Source organism: Grus americana, chromosome 25 (genome assembly GCF_028858705.1).
Source record: "Grus americana isolate bGruAme1 chromosome 25, bGruAme1.mat, whole genome shotgun sequence".
Classification (NCBI taxonomy): Eukaryota; Metazoa; Chordata; class Aves; order Gruiformes; family Gruidae; genus Grus; species Grus americana.
In genome coordinates this window covers 1,269,088-1,292,460 of record NC_072876.1, presented here as the reverse complement: position 1 = coordinate 1,292,460, position 23,373 = coordinate 1,269,088, and the positions used below count along the sequence as shown (strand labels likewise).

Genomic DNA, 23,373 nt, shown 5'->3' with positions numbered 1-23,373 from the left:
GTCCCCGATGTCCCCGGGCGGCGGGAGGACAATGGGGCCGCGGAACAAAGGGGCCGGGCCGGGCCGGGGCCGCCAGGGGCTCGCGGCGGCCGCTCGGGGCCGGGCCCAGACAATGCGGCCGCGCGGAGCCGCGCGGACCCGCCCCACCTGTGACGCGACCGCGGCGCAGCCAATGGCGGCGAGCGGAGAGGCTCTTTAAAAAAAGAAGCGCCGGCCGGCGGTGGCTGTCAGCTGTGGCGGATCCCTCCGCGCATGTAAACAGAGCTCCGAGGGCCGCCGGCCCATGTGCCGCTCGCCGACGCAGAAGCGGTTTAATGGGCCCGGGCTCCGCTGCGGACGCCGCGGCCCCGCTGGTGCATGAAGAGCGGCCCCCGGGTCAGGGGCGGCCGCGCTGGGCAGCGGTGCCGCCCGGGGTGGCGGGCGCGGGGCCCGAGAGCGCAGCGCGGGGCTGAGGGGCCTCCCCGAACCGGCGGTGCTGGGGGGAGCGGCCACGAGAGGGGCCGGGCGGGCCCGAGGCCCGGGGCTACGCACAAAGGCGCCCGTGTGCGAGGGGAGCGCGGGGCCGAGGCCCGGCCGGGCGGTGGTGCCGCCGGGCAGGCTCCCCGGTGCGGGGAGGAGGGGGGTGAGCGGCGGCTCCCGACGTCCAGGTCCCTGCCGGCCCCTCAGCGCCGGGCGCGGACAAGAGCCCGAGAGCGACACGGGGGGGGCGGAGCGGCCCCGCGCTGACCAGACCGGGCTCCGGCCCTCGGTGAGGGGAGCCGCGACCCGCTCTTCCCCCCGCCACCGGGTGGTCGGCAGAGCGCGGGCCGCTCCGGGGACACCGGGCCCGCCCCGGCCCCGACGCCCCCTCACAAAGGCGCGTGACGGGGCGGGGCGGCCGCCGCCCCCTCCCCCCGCCCAGGCCGGGGCGGACTCTTTTTCTCTCGCGCTCTAGCTCCTTACCCCCCCCACCCCCCTCCCGGCGGAGGCGCACGTCCCGTTCCAGCGGCGCTCGGCGGCCCAGCGGCTGTTGGAGGATTGTTCGGAGCGGCGGTGAGCGGCCCCTGGCCCGGGCCATGGCCGAGTTCCTGCCCCCGCCCGAGTGCCCCGTCTTCGAGCCCAGCTGGGAGGAGTTCGCCGACCCTTTCGCCTTCATCCACAAGATCCGGCCCATCGCCGAGCAGACCGGCATCTGCAAGGTGCGGCCGCCGCCGGTGAGTGCCCGCATGGCGCCGCCGGGGAACGGCCTTTGTGTGGCGGCCCGGCCCGCACCGGCGACCACCCGTCCCTTCTCCCCCGCCCCCCGCCCTCCTCGCCTGCCGCCGGCGGCCGCTCCGCTCCCCTCGGGCGCGCAGGTGGGGCCGGCCGGGGAGGGCAGGCGGGGCCGCCCCCTCCGCCGCTCTGAAGTTTCGACGCCCCCAGGCCGGGGCCGCGGGGCTGGAGGGCGACCGCCTGGCCGTCCCTTCCCGCAAAGTCGCTCCCAAGTGCCGGAGTTGCCCGGCAGAAAGTAGCCGGAGCGGCCGCCGGGTGCGAGCGGGGGAGCGCTCCCCGCCCGGCCGGGCTCGGCCTCCTGCCCAGCCCCGCTGCTTGGCCCCCAAAAGTTACAAGTTGGCCCGGAGCGGCGGCGGGGGGCGAGCGGTCCCCCCATGCCGAGCCTCGGAGGAGGCAGCTGCCTGGGTGTTGCCCTCCATGTTGGCATTGTGGTGGTGCAGGGCTGTGCAGACCTCTCCTCGCCCGCCCCCGGCCCCGCGGCGGCCTTCCTCCGGCCCTGCTCCTCCTCTGCCTCAGTTTTAATACAGGTAACTGCTTCCTCAAGTTGAACACCACCAAACTCCGCAGCCGTGAGTTTGGCTGGTGGCTTTGCGAGCCGAATCCTAGACAGACATGGCCACCATTTTAGAATGCAATACACAGTGGGAAGAGTAATAAGCCTTCATCTTCATCATCATCACCTCGGCCGATGCTGTAGTGAGCTCAAAATTGGGGTGTGAATTCTGATCTTTTGTTGGTCGGCTCAATTTACTGAGAAATGCTGTGAAGATCTTAGAACCATAGTTTGTGTAGTCAGAATTGTTAGTCCATGTAAAGGGATAAACAACTGCACTGGTGAGGAGAGGGGCTTCTCAGAGTAAAAATCTAACAAGCGCGTGTGAATCATCTTTATTTTGAGTGAATTGCTCTTTCTCTAAGTGGAGGGTGGTGCAAGTCTGGGGTGTTGCAGCTGGCTTGAGGTAGTTAACATGATGGCAACAACTAGAATGCTAAACAGCAACTGAGAGCCTTCAATCTCATCCAGCAAGAGGCAAAGCTGACAAAACGTTTCTGCAGACCTAAGTTTTGTGAGTGAGACTTTGAGTTCAAAGAAATAATGTTCAGAAACACATGCTCCTCAGTTTCATGTTTTGATCATTGCCGGGACTCCTGTTGGTAACCATCCTTTTCCTTCCAAATCAAAATAGAAGTAACTTGCTGCGTTACTGTCTGAGAGGATAGAAATGTTTGTAGCAGATTGAATAATGTGAATCCCATCAGAGAGGAAGATGTTTCTGTTCTCTGGAGGAAGAGTCCTGGTTTGCAGTGGTATGAACGCACACGAGAACGCTCTTGAATTTATATCAAGGTAGAATATGCCAGTGCCCCCTTTCATGCAGCATAGCCAAATGCTGACATAGTTAAGGGGGTAAGATGGTTTTCATTATACAGTCAATATTGAACTTGTGTAATATTTTTGAGTAGAATAATCTCTTTGGGTTGTATATTGTCAACAGTATTTCAGCAACTGCATGCAGAAGAGAATTTTTATGAAGGTTTTTTCTTTTGTGATTTATTTTTAAAAAAAAAACTCATCTGTGTTTCTTGGCTGCTTGTGTAAAAAGCCCAAACCCTATAATAAAGGCTTCTTGTAAGCAATATTAGCTGTTAGAGACTCATAAATGAATAGCTCTCCTAAGGAATTAATTACTTACTACAACTGCATTTTTGGCATGCTCTCATCCTCACTTACTAAAGAGCTAATATCTTTCTATGTTTATGATCATGTGTTTCACTGAATGTATTTAGAAGTAGCATGAAAATAGTTGGAGCTGCTGAGGGCTGAGCACCGAACAGTCGCATGAGGCCTGGCTTTCAGGAGAGCTCAGCTACCGTGGCTCTCACCTACTCTAGATAATTACTTGGATGACTTGTGCAAGTGCAGTTGTTCGTTCACCTAGAGCATAGAGGGAGCCCTTCCAGAGCTACCAGAAAAAGCCTTGGAGTTGACGTAGTTCCTGGCCTTCCTCCTGAAAACGGGAGACGCAATGAATGTTCAGTTATTGTTCTTTGCTGTGTAATTAAATGGTTTATAATACTGTGAGCTATAAACTATACCGATCTTTTCACAAAATTGTATGTGTTGCAACCGAATGCATTGTTTAGCGACAGCTGAGGCTTGAAATCTTCGTTCATCCAAGTGAAGCTTTTGCCTGTGTTCTTAGTCCGATTACGTGCCGGTAAGCAGGGAGGCAGCACCATGAACTGTCAGGACCTGTACTGAAAAAGGAATTAAACATTTGATTGCATTATTTTAGCTTAAACTCTGCTGGATAATTATCAGCAGATGAATTTGTGCCTTTGTGTCTGAACTGTGATATGGAATAACATTGTGTGAGCCTGGTGGTGCCCAACTGTAGCATCACAATTTGCTCATGAAGAAGTCCTTACTCCTAAGGTAGCTTTGATGTTTCGGCACTAGACCACAAAGAGGAGAGCTCCCGGTTCTCTGAAGTACCAGGGACATATTTTTCTCTGGTACCTTTCTGCTAGCATTAGCTGGGCACCAGGTCAGCTTGGAGCAAACCGCGTCTGTGGTGGCTTCTCTTGTGTGGCAGGTTTCAAGGACAGTGAACTGCTTGGGGGGGGGGGAGGGTATCAAGGCATCTAACATACTGTAGGCATTTGGGTGGAAGATAGTGGATTCTGGGTGATTGTTGCATGTTCACAGGATGAAAGAACGTCCAGGAATATAACAGGAGGTATAATTTCTGCATAGCAGTTTCCAGTTGAGCTCTTGAGAGAAGCTTTTTTTTCCCTCTTCATTCCAGTTCAGTTTGTTCCAGTCATCACTGATGACTTAGTTTTGCTCTTATTTGGGTGAGTCTGGGATATGGCAATGACTGTCTTGCAGAGGGTGCAACAATAACCGCATTCACTGATGCTGTTCTGTATGACATGGGAATGCAAAGTGAAGGCTTTTTGTCAACAGTCTTGAGCAGAAGTTGACAGTCCCATTGGCAGCAAAGTGTTCGGATGAGGTACGGGGCTTTACCAGCGGCGGTTGCTTCTGGCAGTTGGCGTGCTACGTAAATTAGAGATGCTTCAACTCTTTGCTGCTGAACTGAAGGTGGGGAGCTGGGTGCAGAACAACTGGTGATGGTGAACAACTTGTTTGCAGGCCATCATGTGCTGTCTTGTAGTTACGATTTTCTTCTATGAACGGAAAACATCCTTTATTAGGATTTCTTTATTTAAATGGTAATTGGAACGGGTGGTTTATTCCAAAGCTTGGCATGTCAAGTGGTGGCCTTACAGTCTGGAAGATCTTATGATAGCTCTGCAAACTATGGGGGACATTTAGAGGAATGAAATGAAGTATTGTTTGAGTAATACCATTGTTATTTGAAGTAAGTAGTTAATAGTGATTAATGAAAGCAAACAGTTATAATAAATTTGAAGTCTAGCTTCAAGAATGAAAGGTAAAATGCAAAGCATATGATATGCCTCTTGCTTCAAGTTGTTCTTGAGAATGGGCTCTTCCTTCTGCTTCTTTGTGTAGTTGCTTTGCTGCCATGAAGAAATAGCTAATAACAGTTACCTAAATCTTATTTACCACATTAATCTGTTTCAAAATATACAGTATTGTACAATATACTAGAAACATTGTAGTTTTCCCATGGCCAGGCATTAAAATTGAGAAAATTCAGGCTAAATTTCATTGCTTTAAATAAGGTGAATATGGAGAAGTACAGTTAAGGCCTCCAAGTAACCCTTAAGTCTGCCCTGATAAAACTAAGCATTTTAAGATCAGAAAGTCTGTGTTAATATAGCTGAAATCTTGAAGGAATTGACACTGGATTCTCTAAATTATTGACTCGCATTTTTTAGTCAATCCTGGAATACTGGGAAACTTTTGAGATGAATTAACTTAATTATGGGTTTAAATTCTGTATGGGTGCAGTTGTTGTTGACCACATCTCACTCCAGGGTAGAAGAACGACTGATACAGTCTGGAATAGGAACTTGAAAGGTTATAGTATGAAATACGATTGTATGAAAACTGGCGTTGTCAAATCAGTTTTATTGTTTTCTATGAGGCTGTGTATTTGGTTAAGTCAGTTGTGTTGTCATGATCCGAGATCTATAAATTAATTGAGTGTGTTTCAGTATTCTAATTATAATTGTTGTTGTGCAAAATTGATATAATGCTGAAGGAATCACAAATTATTTCAACTATTAATGAGAATTTGTAATGAAGGATACGTTTTTAATGGTCTTTCAGAACCTCAAGCCAAGGGTATCTAATTTTCATTAAAAGTCTAGAAGAACAAAAGAAATAATTCCATACAGATCGTAGGTTTACAGCGGGTAGCTCATTGTTGCAGAGGGATCCCGATTGCTTAATAAACAATGGGTGTTATGAAACAGTAAGCACTTCAGTAGGACTCGATGTGAGCTTTTACATTTAGGAACAAAGGAGCATAAGGCAGTCTTAGAGGAGGGAGGGTTTTAGAAAAGTAACTGTGGATCCTTGTGGAATCCAGTGTAATGGTAGAATGGATACTTTGGCTAAACCAGTGAGTTTAACTCTTGAGTTTTTTTACTAAAAAATAGGATGATTTTACTTCTGGTAGCATGAGAGTAGAAAACACTGCATTCAGAATACTGCTCTCATTTGAGAATTTTAAAAAGATATGACAACTAGAGAGGGTACGGAGAAGTGTCAAGAAAGTTCTGCACAAATTTTGCAAAATTTGATCTGAATAAAACTCGAGTGGTGAAACCTGAAGGCACAGGGCTTCCGAGAACTGCAGCTGCTGCTCCAGGGACATTTTTTCAGGAGCAACGTTGATTTAAACTGTGTCTGTTCAGGCTGCTCATTCAGCTGCTTGCTTGATTTATTTTCATTTTTATGGAGAAAAAGAAAACACAAAGCTAACCAAACCCCTTCGTTAAACTATGGACTGAATTCAGTTCACTTTTGGAGCAACTTTGTTGAGGGTTCTGGCAATCTCCTGGTCCTGAAGTTGTAAAACACACCACCGCTAAAACAGGAATTAATGCAGAGAATTGTTAGACTTTGTCCCAAACAGGATGTTGATCGTGGTGATCCCTCTGATTTGATAATACACAGAGGCTCAGTCACTTGATTTTATTAAAAAGAAAACAGAGAGATAACTCGATTACAATATGTAAGTGAGCTTCATAGGGAGAAAATTGTGGTCTGTCAGGCTCGATGAGAAGCGCTTGAGCCGCTGGCTCCTGTTCGGCACAAGCCAGGCTGGCTTGAATTGGGTAACAGAGCGTGCGTTTTTAACTGTGAGGGCGATCAGCTGTTGGGGCAAAAATGAAGGGTGGTGGTGGATTTGGTCCTTTATGGCACTTTGGGGTCAAGAATGGGCGGGGTTTTGGGAAGAGATGTTTTAGTGCTGAGGTTCCTGTTCACATGCTGTCAAATTCTAGTGAAGAAAAATGGATCAGTCACCAAAGCTCATTAGGAAATTTTTACTTTAAATGAAGACTTTGCTGTGTTCAGTACAGGGGTTGTGCTTTGAAATTAGGTAAATTCAGAGTCGGTTATTTACTGGTTTCCTCTGATCCTTAACTATCAGGAAAATGTGAAAAAGGAGTATGGTTTTAGTAACGGCAGCTGCCGCGCACAGCGCTGCTGCAGTCACCGGGGGTATGGTGTCTGCACTTCAGAAACACTGAAACATTGGAGTGCGCTCAAAGGATGATGAGAGAATATCCTCTCCTCCACTCGGCCTCTTCCAGTGAGGGGTTTTAAACACTCTACTTAGCTCATTGAAAATTTAAGATGAAACAATTGAGCCTGGAACTCTCTATATGAGGCAATAGTAGCAGCAGGTTTGGGGAGGTTTTGTAGTTGTTTATTTGTTTAACTTGAGATAAATAGTGTCAATTAGCTAAAAGCTGAAACTAGGGTTTCAAACTAAACCCAACTCCATTCCCTAGCATTGAAACTAAAGCTGCCAGGGAATGGCACTAATCTATGCCTGCATATCCATTGGGATGCGCTTTCTGTCGAGCCCAAATGACTGAGTTGTGTCTGGGAGCTGCTGGGGGCAATGCTGTGCCTGTGTTCGGGAGACCAGGTTGAATGTTTTTAAGAACCAGGGAGAACTTCTGGGATCGTACAACCTGCCACTGTTATATGTCTGAGTAAATGCTTTTTGCTGAAAGTAGGTGCTTTACAAGTGAAAATGAATCTGAGCAGCTTGAATGGAGACGGATGAAGCCAGCAGCGTTGTCCGTAGCTGGTCTGCTGCTGTTCTGTGGTGGCTGTTACATTCAGATCTTTTCTTAATCCAAGTTGCATTGGGATTAAAATCAAGGTTTGAAAGCTGCCAGTTACAGCTCCAAAGAGGGCACAGACTGTCTCCCAGGGGCTGTGATGGGAGAGCTCCAGAAACAGGCTGTGCTGACCCTGCCGCTCTCTGGGAATGTACTACGGGATCAGACCAAAGGTCCATCTGCATCGTGCAGTAGCTCTTGGGGCCTGGTGCCCTTGGACGCTGACGGCTGAGCCTGGCCCCAGTACAGATGGATGCTCTGCTTCAAGGTCTAGGTCGCTGCCTCCAAAATGAATCGGAGATTCTGGGTTCCTTCCCAGTGCGCTGACCCCAAGGCCCCGTGTATCTGCAGCTGTTTGTGCGGTGCTGCTGGTACATTGCTTATTCGTGCCTGGTGCTGCCAGAGCCTCTGTGTCTGTTTTGCATGCAGTTGCCTCCGTGGAGAGAAGACGGCTGGTACCTCCTGTATGTAAACCCTCGTACCTGTTTTGTGTTGATGTTCAAACCCTATGTATAGTTTCTGTCCTCTACCTTTGGGTCTCAAGGAGCAGCCAGCTGTGGTGCTTGAGAATCATCTCGGGTTTACCTGATCTTTTATTTCTCTCCAAGTTTGGAGCTGGCACAGAAATGCTGGGATCTAGAGAGGTAATTTCCATTGCAAGCTCATCTTTGGCTGTGGTTCTCAAATGGGAAGGATTTGTGGTTGTGTTTTCTCCTTTGCTAGTCTGTAGTACATAAGAGCCCAATTTTGTTTCAGATGAGAAATACTCCACCAAGCTTGTATTATTGAAGAGTTTTGCATGTAAGGTATCCAGCTGCACCCAGGGTCCCCTCTTAGCACGGAGGAATTCAGTGGTTTTGTGGGAAAAATCACCTACACTCAACACAACCAGGCAAGGACCGTGTCACCACAAACTAGGTTAGCTGATGATTGGAGTTACCAACTAATGTTAGCCTTTTAACAGGGTCAGAGGGGGATTAGTTCCTGTCCAAAAGGAAGCTTTGTGGATGACCCGCTGACACTGCTGGGGCGATAAATGGTGATGCACATCAGTTTTACATAGATTCTGCTATCTGAGTTTCTTCTGAGTGTGTTTTTAATGTAGTCATAAAACCATGAGACTAAAAGGGACCTCCTGAGTCACCGAGTCTGCTCCCTGCCTCTCGAGGCAGCAATCACATAACACCTCTGCAAAGGCAAGATCATAGATCTGGGAACAAAGAATGTAGGTCACGCTCGCAGGGTGGGCATCCTGGGAAGCAGGGAATTGCTATAGTTAACTGAATGAATATGTGTTTCTCCGGCAAGAATTGCTAAGATATTCTTTTGGATCTTACTATGAGACGCTGTCTAGCAAAATAATGAAAGTGACGTCTTTTTTTGTGTCTGACATTGGAGAGATTGCAACTAAAATGCTACTTGCGGTTTTCAAAAGATGTTGAAAAAATAGGAGAGGTTTCAGAAAAAAGCCTGAGGAAAATCTTTATTTGTGGGGCTGGAAAGCTGGTCCTGTAAAGAGAAGAAAAAAGATATTTGTTCATTGAAAAATGCCTTGAAACATTGCTTCCAGGAAGTGTTTGTGAATAGCTTCTTGGACAGTAAGCAATACTTGATTAAAAATGAGGATAAAGGGAAAAAGAAAAGTTGAAGCTAACTAACCTGTAGAACAGCTTACCAGTGACAGTGGTAATTTCTTGTTCACTTGAATTCAAGGGGTTGGGGGTGGTTAAATTTTAATTAGAGAGAGTTTGGATAAGGTGCAAGGTTTACCAGCTGAAATTACATGAAGCCTGCTGTTCCTGTAACGACGAGTCTGAAGGAGGAATATAGAAATACTGTAGAAATAGTTCCCCTGACCATTTGTAGTTTGCATTACTACTTGAAATACTAACGTGATTCTTGGAGTATGCCTTCTGCACAGCTGGATTTGTCTATGAAGTTTATAGAAAGTTTGAAATTTTGATGTCAGTCTCATTTATTGCATGGATTTTTATTCAGGTTTATTCTGCTAGGTCTGGTTAACAAATACATGCCAGTGTAGGCAAATGATGTTGCATGTCTTGCAGGCTTCTAACAATAATGTCTGGACGCTAAAAAGCAACAAAGTCATTTCTGATGAAGAGGTGGTGTAAAAACTGTATTTTTTAGGAAATTCAGGTTTTCTTTGGTTTTGGTGGTTTGAAAGAAACTTAAATTGATCTTTTTTGATTTTATTTATTTATTTTTCTTTTTTTAAAAAAGGGGAAATCCAGACCAGTTGCTTTTGCGGACCTTGCAAGCGCACGCTGGGTGGAAATGGCAAGTCTCGCAGGTTTCCCAGACACAAACGTAAGGGAAGCGGGTCTGTAGAGTTGGTTTGTGTGGTTTGCTCTTCCTCGGTGAAGCTGGTGGTGCGGACCAGCCGCTCTGCAGAATTAGCCTTGCCAGGGAAAGCTCCCTCTTGTGGTGCTGCTGCATTCCCGAGGTGCATAAAGCCATTGCTTTCAAAACACCGATGTCTCTTAATGCTCCTTTTAATGAACATCGCGTTTATCTTAGTAAGTTGTGCTTCAAAATGTATGCAAGCTTTTTGCTGAGTAAATAATAGACTTATTAAAGAAGGGTTGAAAGCGTCTTGTTTAGGAATTGAGGAACTTGCCATACCCTGGAATATAAGACAATAAATATTATTCTTGTCGGCTATTTCAACTTGGAGTAGTTCAGGTGCTCCAAAATGAACTGTTTGTGACTTTAAAATGAATCAGTGATAGTCAGGGTGGCCTGTTTACTGCACCTGCTGTAATTTCTCCCAATGGTGAATGGCTATGTATCGGTGGCTAACGTCATGTGAAACGGTTTGTCATAAATGACATGTGCAGTAGTGTGTTTCTAAAGTCAGAAATCTTTTTATAACAGTCTAATATGACCTCTTACATAATACATAGCATGCATTTCCCTCTGCTCTACCTGCTTAAAAATATCAAAAGCCAGAGTAAATCCAATGTTACCTCTCATTAAGCCAATTTACCGTATCTCAACAGAAGTTCTTGCAGTGGCTTTCTCCTTGCTAAAAGTTAAATGCTTTTAAGACTGTTAAATTTTTATTTCTAGTTGGCAGACCCAAGACTGAAAAGCTGTCTCCTGAAAGTTCCGTATTGAACAGATTGAATTTCCAAAGCTTCTCTTTGTAAAATAGCTGAGGTACCATCAAAGGGTTCTGGTGTGTGTAGTGTTCGTTCAGTATCATTAAACTTAAAAACTGCAAGGTGTAGAAATTACCTGTTGTGGAAGCTTGGGTGTCTGGAGCTGCGTTACTTTTTTTTCCAATGAACTAGATAACTAGTGCTTTGCTAGAGCAAGCGTCTTTGGCCGAAAAGGAAAGAATTTCCCAAAATGTATGCCAGTCAGTAATAAATAGGAGATGTATGGAGCTAACCAGCCAGTGCTGGAGGAGTGTGTTTTGGTACACCATGTTGCGAATGAGGTATTTCTGTAAGATAATGCATGTAATCTTAATTTTTTTTCATAGCTGGAGGGGGACAAGCTTGCTGCTGTCCTGTCTGAAGGCAGGCTGCTTTCTAGCAGTGGGTCCTAAGTCTGTATCCATCCTGGGAACGCCTGTATCTTTATTTCTTTAAGATTGAGTGGGAGCTGGAACCTGTAGGAACAGGTGGGAATGCTGTTCCTCCTGTTGTGCCCCAGTGGCACGCAGGCTTTCCTCTGTGCCAGGGACGTGCAGCCCAACCAGGAGACTCTCCTGCACTCCCCCCCCCCCCCTCCTTTGGCTTTACTGACGGTCTGCAGGTACTTTATCTGCAAGTGATAGCCCTGAAGGACAGCATCAGAGGTAGGATCACTGCCTGTGTGAGCTGAGTTCTTGCTCCTGTTCTTTTTATTCCTGTTTCTTGTCCTCTGCAGATCCTTATTACGGGATCTTGGTTTAGGTTAATGCATGGCCCACCTGGCAACAGCCTTGGCTAAGCAGTCAGCCAGCACATGCCTCTCTGTTTTAATTTACTCTCTCAGCTTAAGCATAGTGTTTAGGATCTTACAGTTCTCCTTCGGCAACGTCATCCCCAGCATGTCCCAAGGGTGTTGTGTGTCCTCTCCTGGTTTGGGTACCTGTCTTCTGTCTCTCTTCACGCACAGAGCAAACTCCAGAATTGTGACTAATGTTGTAACAAATTGGTTCAGCTCAAAAGTCAGATTTGTCGTGTTGAAGTACAGCACTTTAAATCTTGCCCTAAATGTTCCCAGTCATGTTTCTCATCTTACAGTTTGGGAGGCACGAATTATTCAGCAGATATCAGAACATTACAAAAGAATGTCAAATGTTTCTTCATCAGACTGGCTATTCTCATTGCATTTGGTGTTCTGGCAAACAAAAATGTAGGATTAATTTTATCTAGTTGTTTAAGAACATCATGCCATTGACACCAGTCTTAGTCCTGTGGTTAAAAGAACAAAAACGATTGAGAAGCATGTCACACTGGTTGAGGATTGACCATCCTCTTGATAATTGGTCATCTTGATCCCCCTATTGTCATCTAACTTGCAGTTCAAGTTTTAATGTCAACCTTGCCAAGTTTTGATGTGCTGAAACTGCCTTGTAGGATCAGAAAACTTGAGAGGTCTGGATTAGTCAATGTATGTTTGATAAAATGTGTAGATTGGTGTCTGTCCATGTTTGTTCTTCAGGTTTTCCACACTTTCGGTGACTCCTGCATCCCTCCTCTCTTGTTGTGAAAATACCTGATTCTGCCGCGGGCTTGCTCTAGTGACGAGAGGGGATGTCCCAACATAGAATTGGGCCTGGGTGTTTGTATGTAAGATAATTGCTCTGCATATCCTCTATGGTTGTTTTTTACACTAATTTTCATATTAAGTATGTCTGCTAAAATAACAAATACTCTACTTATGATGCTGGTCTTACTTCAGTTGCCTTAGTCCACAGGCATTGAGTAAATGTTCTTTTTCCTGGTAGAAAGCTCTTGTCTTACTCCACTATCAGTAACTCTTATGCATGTTATCTTCATTTTGTAATTAGTGATAATAAGATAGCTTTATATGTAATAAATTACTGTCAAGTTGAAATCAAATCTAATTTGGTTTAGTGAAGCTGCGTATTGCCAAACCAACTACATGTGATAGATGTCAGAGATCTAAAAGATAAAATTTATAGTTGTATTTATAAATAACACTACCAGTTGCAGGTATTCTGTCAAAGTAATAATGATCTTTTTAAATTGGTCATATTCCAGCTGTTCCTGAGTGTTTGCAGACAAGGAATTAAGAAGCTTTTATTTCTGGTTTTTAGTATAGCTGTTGTTTGTTTCAGAGACCAGCGTTCATGAGCGCTAACTACTGCGTTTGTCCTTCATGAGCACATGAAGTCTCTGCTATCAAATGTTAGTCTTCCTGATCGAGACAGGCATTACAGTTTGGATCACGGTTTATGAAACTTGCCTTTGTTCTGTGTTTTGCGTGGTAACGATACTGAATTTGTTGAGTGACATCCTATCTCAAAGTTGTGACTGAGTCTGTTATTCTGGCTTAAAGCCCCAGGTGGGTTTGACTCACATGGTGGTGGCACTTCCAGGGAGTTCTCCTTTTGCTGTCCGGCAGACAAAGCCCTCGGCTCTTGTACAGTTCCCATTTGGGAATGGGCTGGTGGCGGCTGGTGTGAGACTGGGGCGAATGGGCTGTGCAGCACCTTGAGTTGGGTGCGTGGGGAGGGAGAAGATGGACTGACTCAGTCTGCAACTGAAGGCTTATCTTTGAGGACAGGTCCTTAGTTCCAGAATGTAATTTATTTAGTGGTTTCATTATCTGTCTATTTGAAAGGGGTAGACAATGAAGCTTACTCGGCATCTCTCATTCTTCCTGCTTTCCAGGCTTGTTCAACATGAAGTAGTTTGGAAGCAGCAGTAGACCTCGCCTGGAAGCGTGATGGGGTGCGATGGCTGACAGGTTGAGGTGCTGCACAGCCACTATGCTGGAGGGGCACGTGCTGTACAGATTAGTGCTGAGGAGGGCTTGGGAACCACGAGATCTCTTCCATGCTTGGGGCTCACCTGGCTTTTGACTGTCATATGGACAAGTTTCCTTCATTTTCCTGGTCTTTTGATGAAGCTCTTCTGTTTTTGCAGGACTGGCAGCCTCCATTTGCATGTGATGTCGATAAGCTTCACTTTACACCGAGGATCCAGAGGCTCAATGAACTAGAGGTAAACTGTAAAGCTGATCATTGCTTCTGCTCCGAAATGTTTAAATATTTTTTTGAGAGATGGTGTTTTCCAGGGGATTGACCATGAGCTGTGTTTGACTTGAGCTGAGAGCACTCAGGACTGCTGAACATCAGTTTTTAATTAGTACAGAAATTCATCTGTTTCAGAATCTTGTTAAAAACATGCCAAGCATGAAAAGTAAAGTTAATGCTCAATAAAGGAACATAATTCAGGCCTCTTCCACACAGAGGCGCTTATAAGTGGTTAAACTCAAATTCTGAAGTGCCATAGATTTGTGTCTGCATTTTGCACATACAGCGTCTTTTAAAAGTAGAAGAGATGAAACATTTACAGAGCACTTTAAAAATAACAAGCCGTTGAGAAGAAACAATTACAAAATCTGGATTCAGTTGGTGGAAATTTGCTGTTTGAAAGCACTTTCATTCACCACTTTCATGAATTCAGACTAGAAGAAGGGAGCGGTGAGGAGTCCTGCTTAGCTCCCTACTGGTACTGATTGGAACGACAGTGACTCTTTGCCTGCCTGATTTTTCTCCTGATGTTTGCTTTCTAAAGTCCCGATGTGGTGATGTGAAGCGCTGGGGTGAGGGCTCCAGCGTTGGCTTCGGATGCTGAGAGAGGGATTTGTGTGGGCACAAGCTGGTTCAGAGCTCTCTGGAGTTTAAGAACAAGCTGGTCTGTATGGACATGGCCATTTTTACCTTGAAAATAAAACGTGTGAAAATGTTAAGTCTAAGCTACTACTCTTTAACATAGCACCAGTCCAATTACCTTACGGTGTGAACTGCTGTGCAGACAGACACGTTGACTTTCCCTGCCCTGACCGGTTTGTATCCATAAAAATGAAACCAATGCAGTTGCGAGTGAAAAGGGATAACAGAACCCCCCTTTTTAATTTTTTTTTTTAAATAAGCCATAAATACTGGTTTATTTTTGGTTTATTGCAAATAAACCAAATTAATAAATGTAATACTTTATTACAATGTAATAAATCCTAGCAATTCAGCTAGTTTAGGTAGTTTTTGGCAGTAATAACTCATTGCTTGTCTGTTCTCAGGAAGTACTTTTCTAAATGCAGTAAAAGGTAACAGTAAGTGACTTGAGGGAAGACTGGTGGTATCTGTATGGAATTTTTTTTCCTGCATATGACGAGAGGGAAAAATGCAGAATTACACTTGCAGATGGAAGAGCCAGGCAGGCAACTGAGGCTGCAACATTATAAACACTGGGATACCAAAGATAATCTGCATTTAACATGCAATTCTATTTTTTTATTTTTATTTTTATTTCAGGCCCAAACTCGTGTAAAGCTGAATTTTCTGGACCAGATTGCAAAGTTTTGGGAGCTTCAAGGATGTACACTGAAAATTCCACACGTGGAGAGGAAGATCTTGGATTTATTTCAGCTTAATAGAGTAAGACTGTTACAAGGGAGAAACTCGTCCTACTGTTATCTCAGTTTCTGGGATGATAGCACAATTGTTCAAGGGAGACTTTGTGGTATATCTAAGCTGAAAAGCTGAAAAAAGTATTAGTTTGTTTAACCTAGCATAGCTAATGAGACAAAATAGTAAGAAATACAATATCATGGGAGTTTTCATGTGAGCTAGGAGATGAAATTAAATTTCAAGCTCTTCTTTAAAACCGATCTTGGATACAAACTGGTCAAGAATGAACTTAGACTTAACTGCAGAAAGCTTCTGAACAATGACAGCAGTGAGAAAAACATTTTTCCATTAGTAATACGGGAGAAAAGAATCCAATTACTTTTAGGATGAAGTTTGTTAAACTTCTGGAGAAGTTTATGTAATCTGATAGTAAGGGGTGGGATTCACTGACCCCAAGGATACATTCTCTCTGGTTTTTTATGTTTAGGGTAGTTTTTATTTGCTTGCTTTAGAGCCTATTTCATGGTACTTCTTCCAGTGAGAAGAACTGATTGTACTGTGCTAGGAAGATGCGTTGGAATACAAAGTGGAGGCATGACAAATTGCAGCCAGACATATTCTCAAAAGTAGGCTGTTACTGTTTGGTCACCTAATACAGGTGCTGACTTGTTTGTAAAGTAATTCAACAAGTTTACAATTCCTGAATAGGTTATACGTATTCCAGTTGTTGCTTTTAAACAACTTTTATGTTTTGTGTTTTTCTAAATCTATACTTTTCTGGTTTAAAATAGCAATTGTGGTGTTGTCTTGCCTTTTAAACTAGCAATGCTTCCCTTAAACACTGATAATTTTAGTATTAAATATATGACCATTTTGTTTTTGCTTTTTAGCTAGTTGCAGAAGAAGGAGGATTTGATATTGTTTGCAAGGAGAGAAAATGGACCAAAATAGCCACTAGGATGGGATTTGCTCCTGGCAAAGCTGTGGGTTCACACATCCGTGCGCATTATGAGCGCATTCTCTATCCTTACAACTTGTTCCAGTCTGGAGCAAGCCTATTGGTAAGCTATATTGAAGCTAACTGAAGTCCAATTAATTTAGCAGCCAGTCTGTTATTTTTTTGAATCAATGGAACATTTCCAAAGACTGCATTTATGGCATGCAGGTGACGAGATGCAGGCTGTGGTGTTGGTGAAAGCTGCAGGCAAACTTTTAATCAAAAGTAAAGTTTTTAGAATTACTCTTTAAGGCAGCCTCTTAGTGACTGCTTTCAATACTACCTTTTTGTATTTTTCTACAGTTTACAGAAGCCTCATGATAACGGACTTTCAGACTTCCTATAACGATTTCTTTAAAGCTGTTTTGTCAAATGCCAAATACTACTTTATTCACAGATCAGTATAGGTCCATCTCTGATAGAACAAGAGTGCTGTGGGTCGGTATCACTTGCACATAGAGTGGCTGAGGAACTGTATCAAACCATGGCAGATTTGTGGCAGTAACCCAGCTCACTCTCACTAAGGGTGTCCAAGTTCAAGAATGCTTCATGGATATTGCAGTGTGGTTAACAGTACTTGTGACTTTTTTCAAGCTTAAATCTTCCATCTTTCCTGCTTAGATTTGGCCATTAAAACAAAATTCAGGTTTGGTTGGGAGTGGAAGCAACGTAATGCCTAATGAAGAGTAGGCTTTTCTTCTAGAGCAGTAGTCACTTATTTGGAAAACCAAAATAGGTTGCAGTTGCCAACATCTATATTTATTTGAAATACTCTTACCATGATGATCTTTCAGAGAGAGGAGTGTTGACCTTTTTTTCAAGCAATAAAGCCCCTAATCCTGTTACAAGCATGTGTCTCTGTCTCTACAGAAATCAACACTAGTCTTTTACCTAAAGCTGCCAAAATGAGGGAGGGATTTGACATAAGTCAAGAAAGGTTGGAATTGAAGGCTTTTTCCTTAGCTAGGGATGATCAGTTTTCAGTGAAGAAGAGCTAGATTCTGCAAACCCTTCAGAAAAAATAATGTAACTTGTGTAGGTTTGAGTTTTTGCAAATGGGGCAAAATATAGTTGAAGGGAACTGCTGTATCAAAAATATTTTGCTTTGACTCAACACCATTTTCTGAAGGCATTTCATTGAAAACTTTGCATTTTTATTAGGTCTGAAAATTGTGGATTCTCCTTTTTTTGAACACGATGTGTTTTGTGACACCTCGCTTTGTTTTCATATTTGTGAGGTGCAATTATACAGGGAAAGATCTAACGAAAAGGTGGAAAATAGTTAACGTGTTACTGCACTCTCTGTGCCAGTGTCTGTCATGCAGTTGATGTTTACATTCATGGCTTTCTCAGTAGTGAACCCTTTTAGGAAAGAAAAGTGTTCTCAAATGAGGTCACGCTTCTCTCTCTTGCAATGGGCACCCGATATTTGTTCCAAACTGATGTATTTAATGCATGCAGTTCTGGAAAAGCTATGTTAACTTCATTTTTTAACTCTTCCCCCCCCAAAAGCTGTTAAATTATTTCCTTCCCATATGTGGCAGAGATGTGTATTTTCAATTAACAGAGAGAATCCATAGAAATATGTTGAGTTTAGCTCACTCTTCACTCTAAGATTTGAATTTTTTTTTTCTTCCTGACAATGTTGTCTTCCAACTGAGTTTGTTTTGCAATACGTTTTTTGAGGAAGAATCTCAGATGACATTCTTTTTGGCTTTCTTCCATGTGTTCTCAGTAAGTGGTGCTTTCCCAGATGCTTCTTGTGTAGGTGTCCGTTTTATTGTATGTCTGTTCAGTCCGTTACTGGGAATCTAAGCATCTGTGACTTTTGTTTTTGGAGAAGATGTAGCTATTAGATTTGACAGCTGTCAGTTTGAGATGTGTGGTTCCTTCTTGCGATATTTCAACAAACCGTTTGAGAGAAACTCTTCATGCAGCCAGGATGATCATCCATAAAAGATGAGTGCTTGCATTCACTGAGTTTTTGAATGTATTTTTTTTTAATTGGTAGTACTTGCAGTATTAATTGACTTTTTTCTGCAAAAGCCGAAAATATGGAATGATGTAGTTTACACCAATGACTATGCCATAACTTAAATCTCATCCAAATCTGTGTATAGCATTCATTGTATGTGTGGCTTAAATATATGTTAAACTGGCTTCAGGAGTTATTTTGACAAATAGCCCAGCTGGAGATATTTCTATATACATACTAAAATAGTGAAACTCTCTGGAGCTGTTCAGAGGTGAATAGATAGCATGTTTTTATTAAAGCTCTTGTTTAGTCAAACAGCAAAAATTTCTTAAATCAACCAGTTTCTAATACTCAAAGCAGCTCTCCACAGGTGTGTATTTATTTTATTTTTACCTTAAAACATTGGACTAGACAGGTCTTGGGTGTTTGTCTCCAGAGTAGTTGCAGTAGACCTTGTGGTGTACTGGTTCTTACTATCTGTGCCTTGCTTGTATCCTACTGATGGTTACTATGGCTGAGAATATTACAGAATCACTTTGTATGCCCAGAGAGATACATGTCCCCCTGCGTGAATTGAGGGGTCCAGGATCTTCTGTCAATGCTGCTTGTGTGATGCATTGCCCAGATGTTTGCATTATTTAAAATGCAGATTCTGGGGGAATAGAGGTGGTCTTGTGGTGTTCTCTTTTTCAGTGAATACAACCGCTTCAGTAATTCTGGGTCTGGTTTCCTTTCCAAAGGGAGGCTTTAATGTTCCGTGTGGGATTCATATGTTCAAAGATTTATATGTGTATGCCTCTAATAAAGATGTTTCTGTATGAGACAGTTCTCTAGGATTCTACTGTTAGTGGAGAGAAATAAGCACCTCTGGAGTTCGGTGGTTCTTATCCTCAAGTGGATATGTAGCAGGGTAGACCAGTTGTATTCAGCAAGTATGGGCAGCCTGGGCGATTAGCTTATGTATAAATTACTACTGCATAAACATCTAAATCTGAAGGAGTTGAATGTATCTCTACATTTTTTTTCCATCTTTGACATCCTGGAGGCCTCGTGAACATTCCTGCTGTGTCCTTAATGCTGCTCCTTAATGGTTTCAGCTGGTGGGCTTTTAACTTGCTCTCTGCCACCATTTGGAGTTCAAGGATTGTATGTGCAACCATCTTCTCAGAATATAATGCAATCACGATCACAGCCTAGATTACAGTATGTAGAATGAGCTTACGGTAGAGTAATTATTGATAGAAGCTTAACCTTACCAAAATTGGCTCTCTTAATTGGGAGAGGAAGGGACTGAAGAAATAGCAGGTAGTATCCTTGGTTAAAGACCTGTGCTTGCAGTTGATCCAGTCAGTCTACGAGTAAGGTGGGTTCAGAGGAATTCCCATCCTTAAGACAGGACTTACATTTCTAGTTCTTCTTCTAGGTACAATTGAAAATGTTAATTAACAGCCGTTTCATACTACTGCTTTGCCTTCAGGTTACTGAGGCACTGGGAAGTGTTTCTGCTTAAATAGTTGTTGAAACCTCAGTATTTAGGAAATGTCTTCTGGGCATTTTTCAATGAGCAGTGCTTTTTTCTCTTTTTTTTTCTTTGGACACTCCACTGGAGTGAGGCAAGTCACGCTATTTCTTGTCTTTCTTTCCATGTTTCACTGCCCTTTTTGTTTACAAAAAGCTGTTTGCCTTCTAGATACTTGCTTTCACAGATCATATATCCTCTGTTACTGGAAGGAGTAGAAACTATGTGTTTAGTGAAAGGTTTGGATTTCACATGAGGACATGATTCAAGGAACCAGAATTTGCAAAAGTCATTAAAATTGGCAATGTTCTATGTAGCATTAGTCTCATTTGCTTTTCTGTTCTCTCATTTTCATGTTTTTCCTACTCACTTGCCTTTTCTGCTTGTCTGTTTTCTGTCCTAAGAAATTGTTACTTGTGACTTTCTCCCCCTGATGTTAATGTGAAATAATTCACATCATCATCTTTCCGCGTGAGCTGTAAGGGAGCAAGCTCTCGGGAGGAGCTGGCTGCTCTCTGGCCCCAGGTACACAGCACGGGAACAAGCTACGAGAGCCTCAGCCAGGACTCGCTGCTCCTGTGCTTAAGTGGCAAAGTCGAATGGGTTTCTGCATTTAATGTTGAAATTAAGTCAGACATTTGCTTTCAAAGTATAAATCTAGAATTTACAAAGTCTAAGGTTGAAGGCAGTCCTAAACAAAACAGACATTCTGGAGGTTTCTTTGAGCACTGTCGTGAACTGTCTGTGGGTGATAGATAATGATATCCTGCTACCCTTGACTGATTTTTTTTTTTTTTGTTAAATACATATTTCTTTCAATGTGGACTTGTCTTCTAAAATACCACTCTTTCTTCCTTTTCCATCCCCCCATTCTGACTACCATTTGTTTCCGAAAGTGTGATTTCTGTGCTGTCTACAGCGCATCAGTCCTTATGCCGCTGCAGCGGTTCTCTTGCGGTTCCTGTCCTGTTTCTCTCTTGCTGAGAAAATGCTTGTGATGGGAACAGATCAACAGAACTGAGGAGGTGTGGATCCAGCAATTCGTGTGAAATACTGACAACATAAGACTTTTTTCTTTCTTTCTTCAGGATTTGTTGTTTACTCATTAAAAACTGTTATATTTTGTCTACTGTTACTGAATGTTGTGTGGCTTGACAAACTTGGAATTGTCATTAATTATTATTTTTCCTGCCAAATATATGCACAGTTTTCAGCAATTAAATGTGTTCATTCAGCAACTTGAACTAAAACTGTTCCTGCATCATCTTCTTCCCTTCTGCCCTTAATGCATGCAGTAGATTTGTCCTCACCAAAGCCTACAAAGAACGTAGTCTCTTCTTCAGACAAAATTGTATTTCAGTTAAGACAGGGATGTATGACAGGCTGTAACTTACTTTTGTATTGCACTCTGTTAGCGTTACAGGAATGCAACCTGAGGATACTACAGCACTTTCCAGTGTGCTGGTACAGTCTCCAGAAGCACCATCTACTAGAAGAATTGGTGTTGGTATTCCCATAGAGGAATGTTCGGTGCTCATAACATTTAAAGGATGACTTCAGCTTTATTTAAGATCCTCTATTATGGTTATTGCATTCAGTAAAAGGGCAGGAAAAAGTGATTTTGTGTCTTGTTCAAATAGGTAATGTTACAATCGTCATAAATACTGTTTTTATTAACTCAGCACAGTAATTATTAAAGCCCTGTCTACGTTCTTTCACATGAGCCAGGAAATTGTTCTACCCAAGGTTTGTATTAGCAGTGGAGGCAGAAATTAAGTAATCAAATTGTGTCTCTCTAGTGCTTGCAGAAACCAGACCTCACCAGTGACACAAAAGACAAGGAGTATAAGCCCCACGATATTCCACAGAGACAGTCTGTTCAGCCATCTGAAACTTGTCCACCTGCTCGTCGAGCAAAACGCCTGAGAGCAGAGGTGAGAATCTGTCTTTATGAGGGCAAATGCTCCGTGGTGACAGAGCTTGAAATCGTAATGCAGCGATAGTTTGCCTAGCCACCGGGCACAGCAGGGTTTGGTTAAGTTTCAGGGCAAATGTTATTTTGATCAAATTGCTAAATGTTAAACAGCTGTTTAACTTTTTGTCATTGTTAAACATACCTAAATGTTTATAAATGCATAAATTATAATACAGTAAGGATTGTGTGATACTTTAAAAAGTGTGTTACTGAGGTTTGGAGTTCGGAGAGGCTTTTCTACTGAAGCTGTTCCACTTATACGTTAGTTATGAGTGTGTACACTATACTAATGTTTTTAGCACGATTATAAATAATAGTTGCTCGTAGATTAAAATACAGGTGACAAAATCTAGACAAGAAGCTTGTCTTTTGCAGCTTTGATCTCTGACATTTCCTCAGAGGACAGCCAGTGAACAGTAGTTATTCTTTAAATGTGTTGGGAGATTTCTGTAAATCTTTCATGAGGTGAAGGCAGATGTTAGAGCAGAGAAGGCTAGAACATTAGCATTGTTGTATTTCATTTTTTTACTCTGAGTTCTACCCATTTGCGATATTTTCACCATGCAATATAAGGGAAAAAATTGCATAACGTTAAGTCAATATGGTTTTGTACAATCAAACAAGATTAATCTTACATGTGCTTAAGAAATAATATTTATTTGGATAAGCATATCTGCATAGCGTTTTCCTGTGAAGACAGATTTTAGGAGATCATGATGTATCTCCTTCATTGCTGGAAAACTGTAATATTGTGACTTCAGTCTTTCCAGCCTGATGTTCCTGCCTTCAGAGAGTTTACTATTTCTTTTGTTTGAGCAGATGAAGAGTAGGGGAGGCTTATTCCCCAGAGATGGTCTTATTGGTGGTGATATCATGAGTTAGGAAGGTCATGATTGACTCCCTTTGTTTATAATCCAGATTTCTATTTAAGTTCATTTCAGACTCTCTATTAACTCCCATTGTTCTAGACTTGGTCTTTATTACTACCAAGTAGTACAGCTTAGTTGTTGCAAATTCTGCCTATAATTATTCTTGGTTAATAAGTTACAGTTAAGCTTTTCTAAAGCTTTTCCACTCAAATACCCGATTACAAGTTGATTTATAATTCTGAGAAAACCTCAGTAGTTTGATCTGAAACTTTCCATTTGAAGTATCTGCCTGTAGGTGAAAGATGCTGATTCTCACGTACCCGTCAAAGATTAACAACAGGGCAAATATGCACTAAAATTTTAGCTCTTTCTCTGGCAGTGGTGTCAGATGACACTGACTAACACAGAGTGCACGTTTTTCTCATTTCTGTGGAAACTAATTGCTCATACTTAGCCAAATGCAAGGCTACCCTCTCAGCTCTTCCCTAAGCACTGTGGATGTCATGCACCTAATTTTTGTGCAAAGAAAATACTTGATTCAGTGTAGAATTGGAACATACAGAGCTAAGGCAGCATGGACTGACTCACTTAGCAAGGAGCTGTACAGTTTTAAGACAATTTCCAGAAGTTAAGATTTGTTAATGTGAGTGTTTCTCTTCCATTGAGGTGCAAAGCCAGCTAAGTTGATGAAATCTGTTTTATCTTTCATTGAAGCCACACACAGTTGGTACTTGCACCGACCTGGCTGCAGAGTAGTAATGTTTGGTTAATGTGTCTCGACTTTTTTCTCTGAGGAGATACACAAGGATTTGTCAGTGTCTTAAATTGTAAAACCTGAATTGGTTCTCATGTTCACCAGTTTGACATTTCCTGCT

The 23,373-nt window shown here is 43.1% G+C and overlaps 1 protein-coding gene across 1 annotated transcript in view; it reads left to right on the top strand.

The window, feature by feature from the left end:
• The first annotated feature begins 247 nt into the window (after positions 1-247).
• The window catches only part of KDM5B (lysine demethylase 5B), a 56,702-nt gene continuing 33,576 nt past the window's right edge, over positions 248-23,373 (top strand). The window contains exons 1-5 of the mRNA XM_054803840.1: positions 248-1,193; positions 13,677-13,754; positions 15,068-15,190; positions 16,054-16,224; positions 21,454-21,588. Coding sequence (XP_054659815.1) covers positions 1,056-1,193; positions 13,677-13,754; positions 15,068-15,190; positions 16,054-16,224; positions 21,454-21,588 — 645 coding nt within the window. The 5' untranslated portion in view covers positions 248-1,055. The remainder of the gene's footprint in view (positions 1,194-13,676; positions 13,755-15,067; positions 15,191-16,053; positions 16,225-21,453; positions 21,589-23,373) is intronic.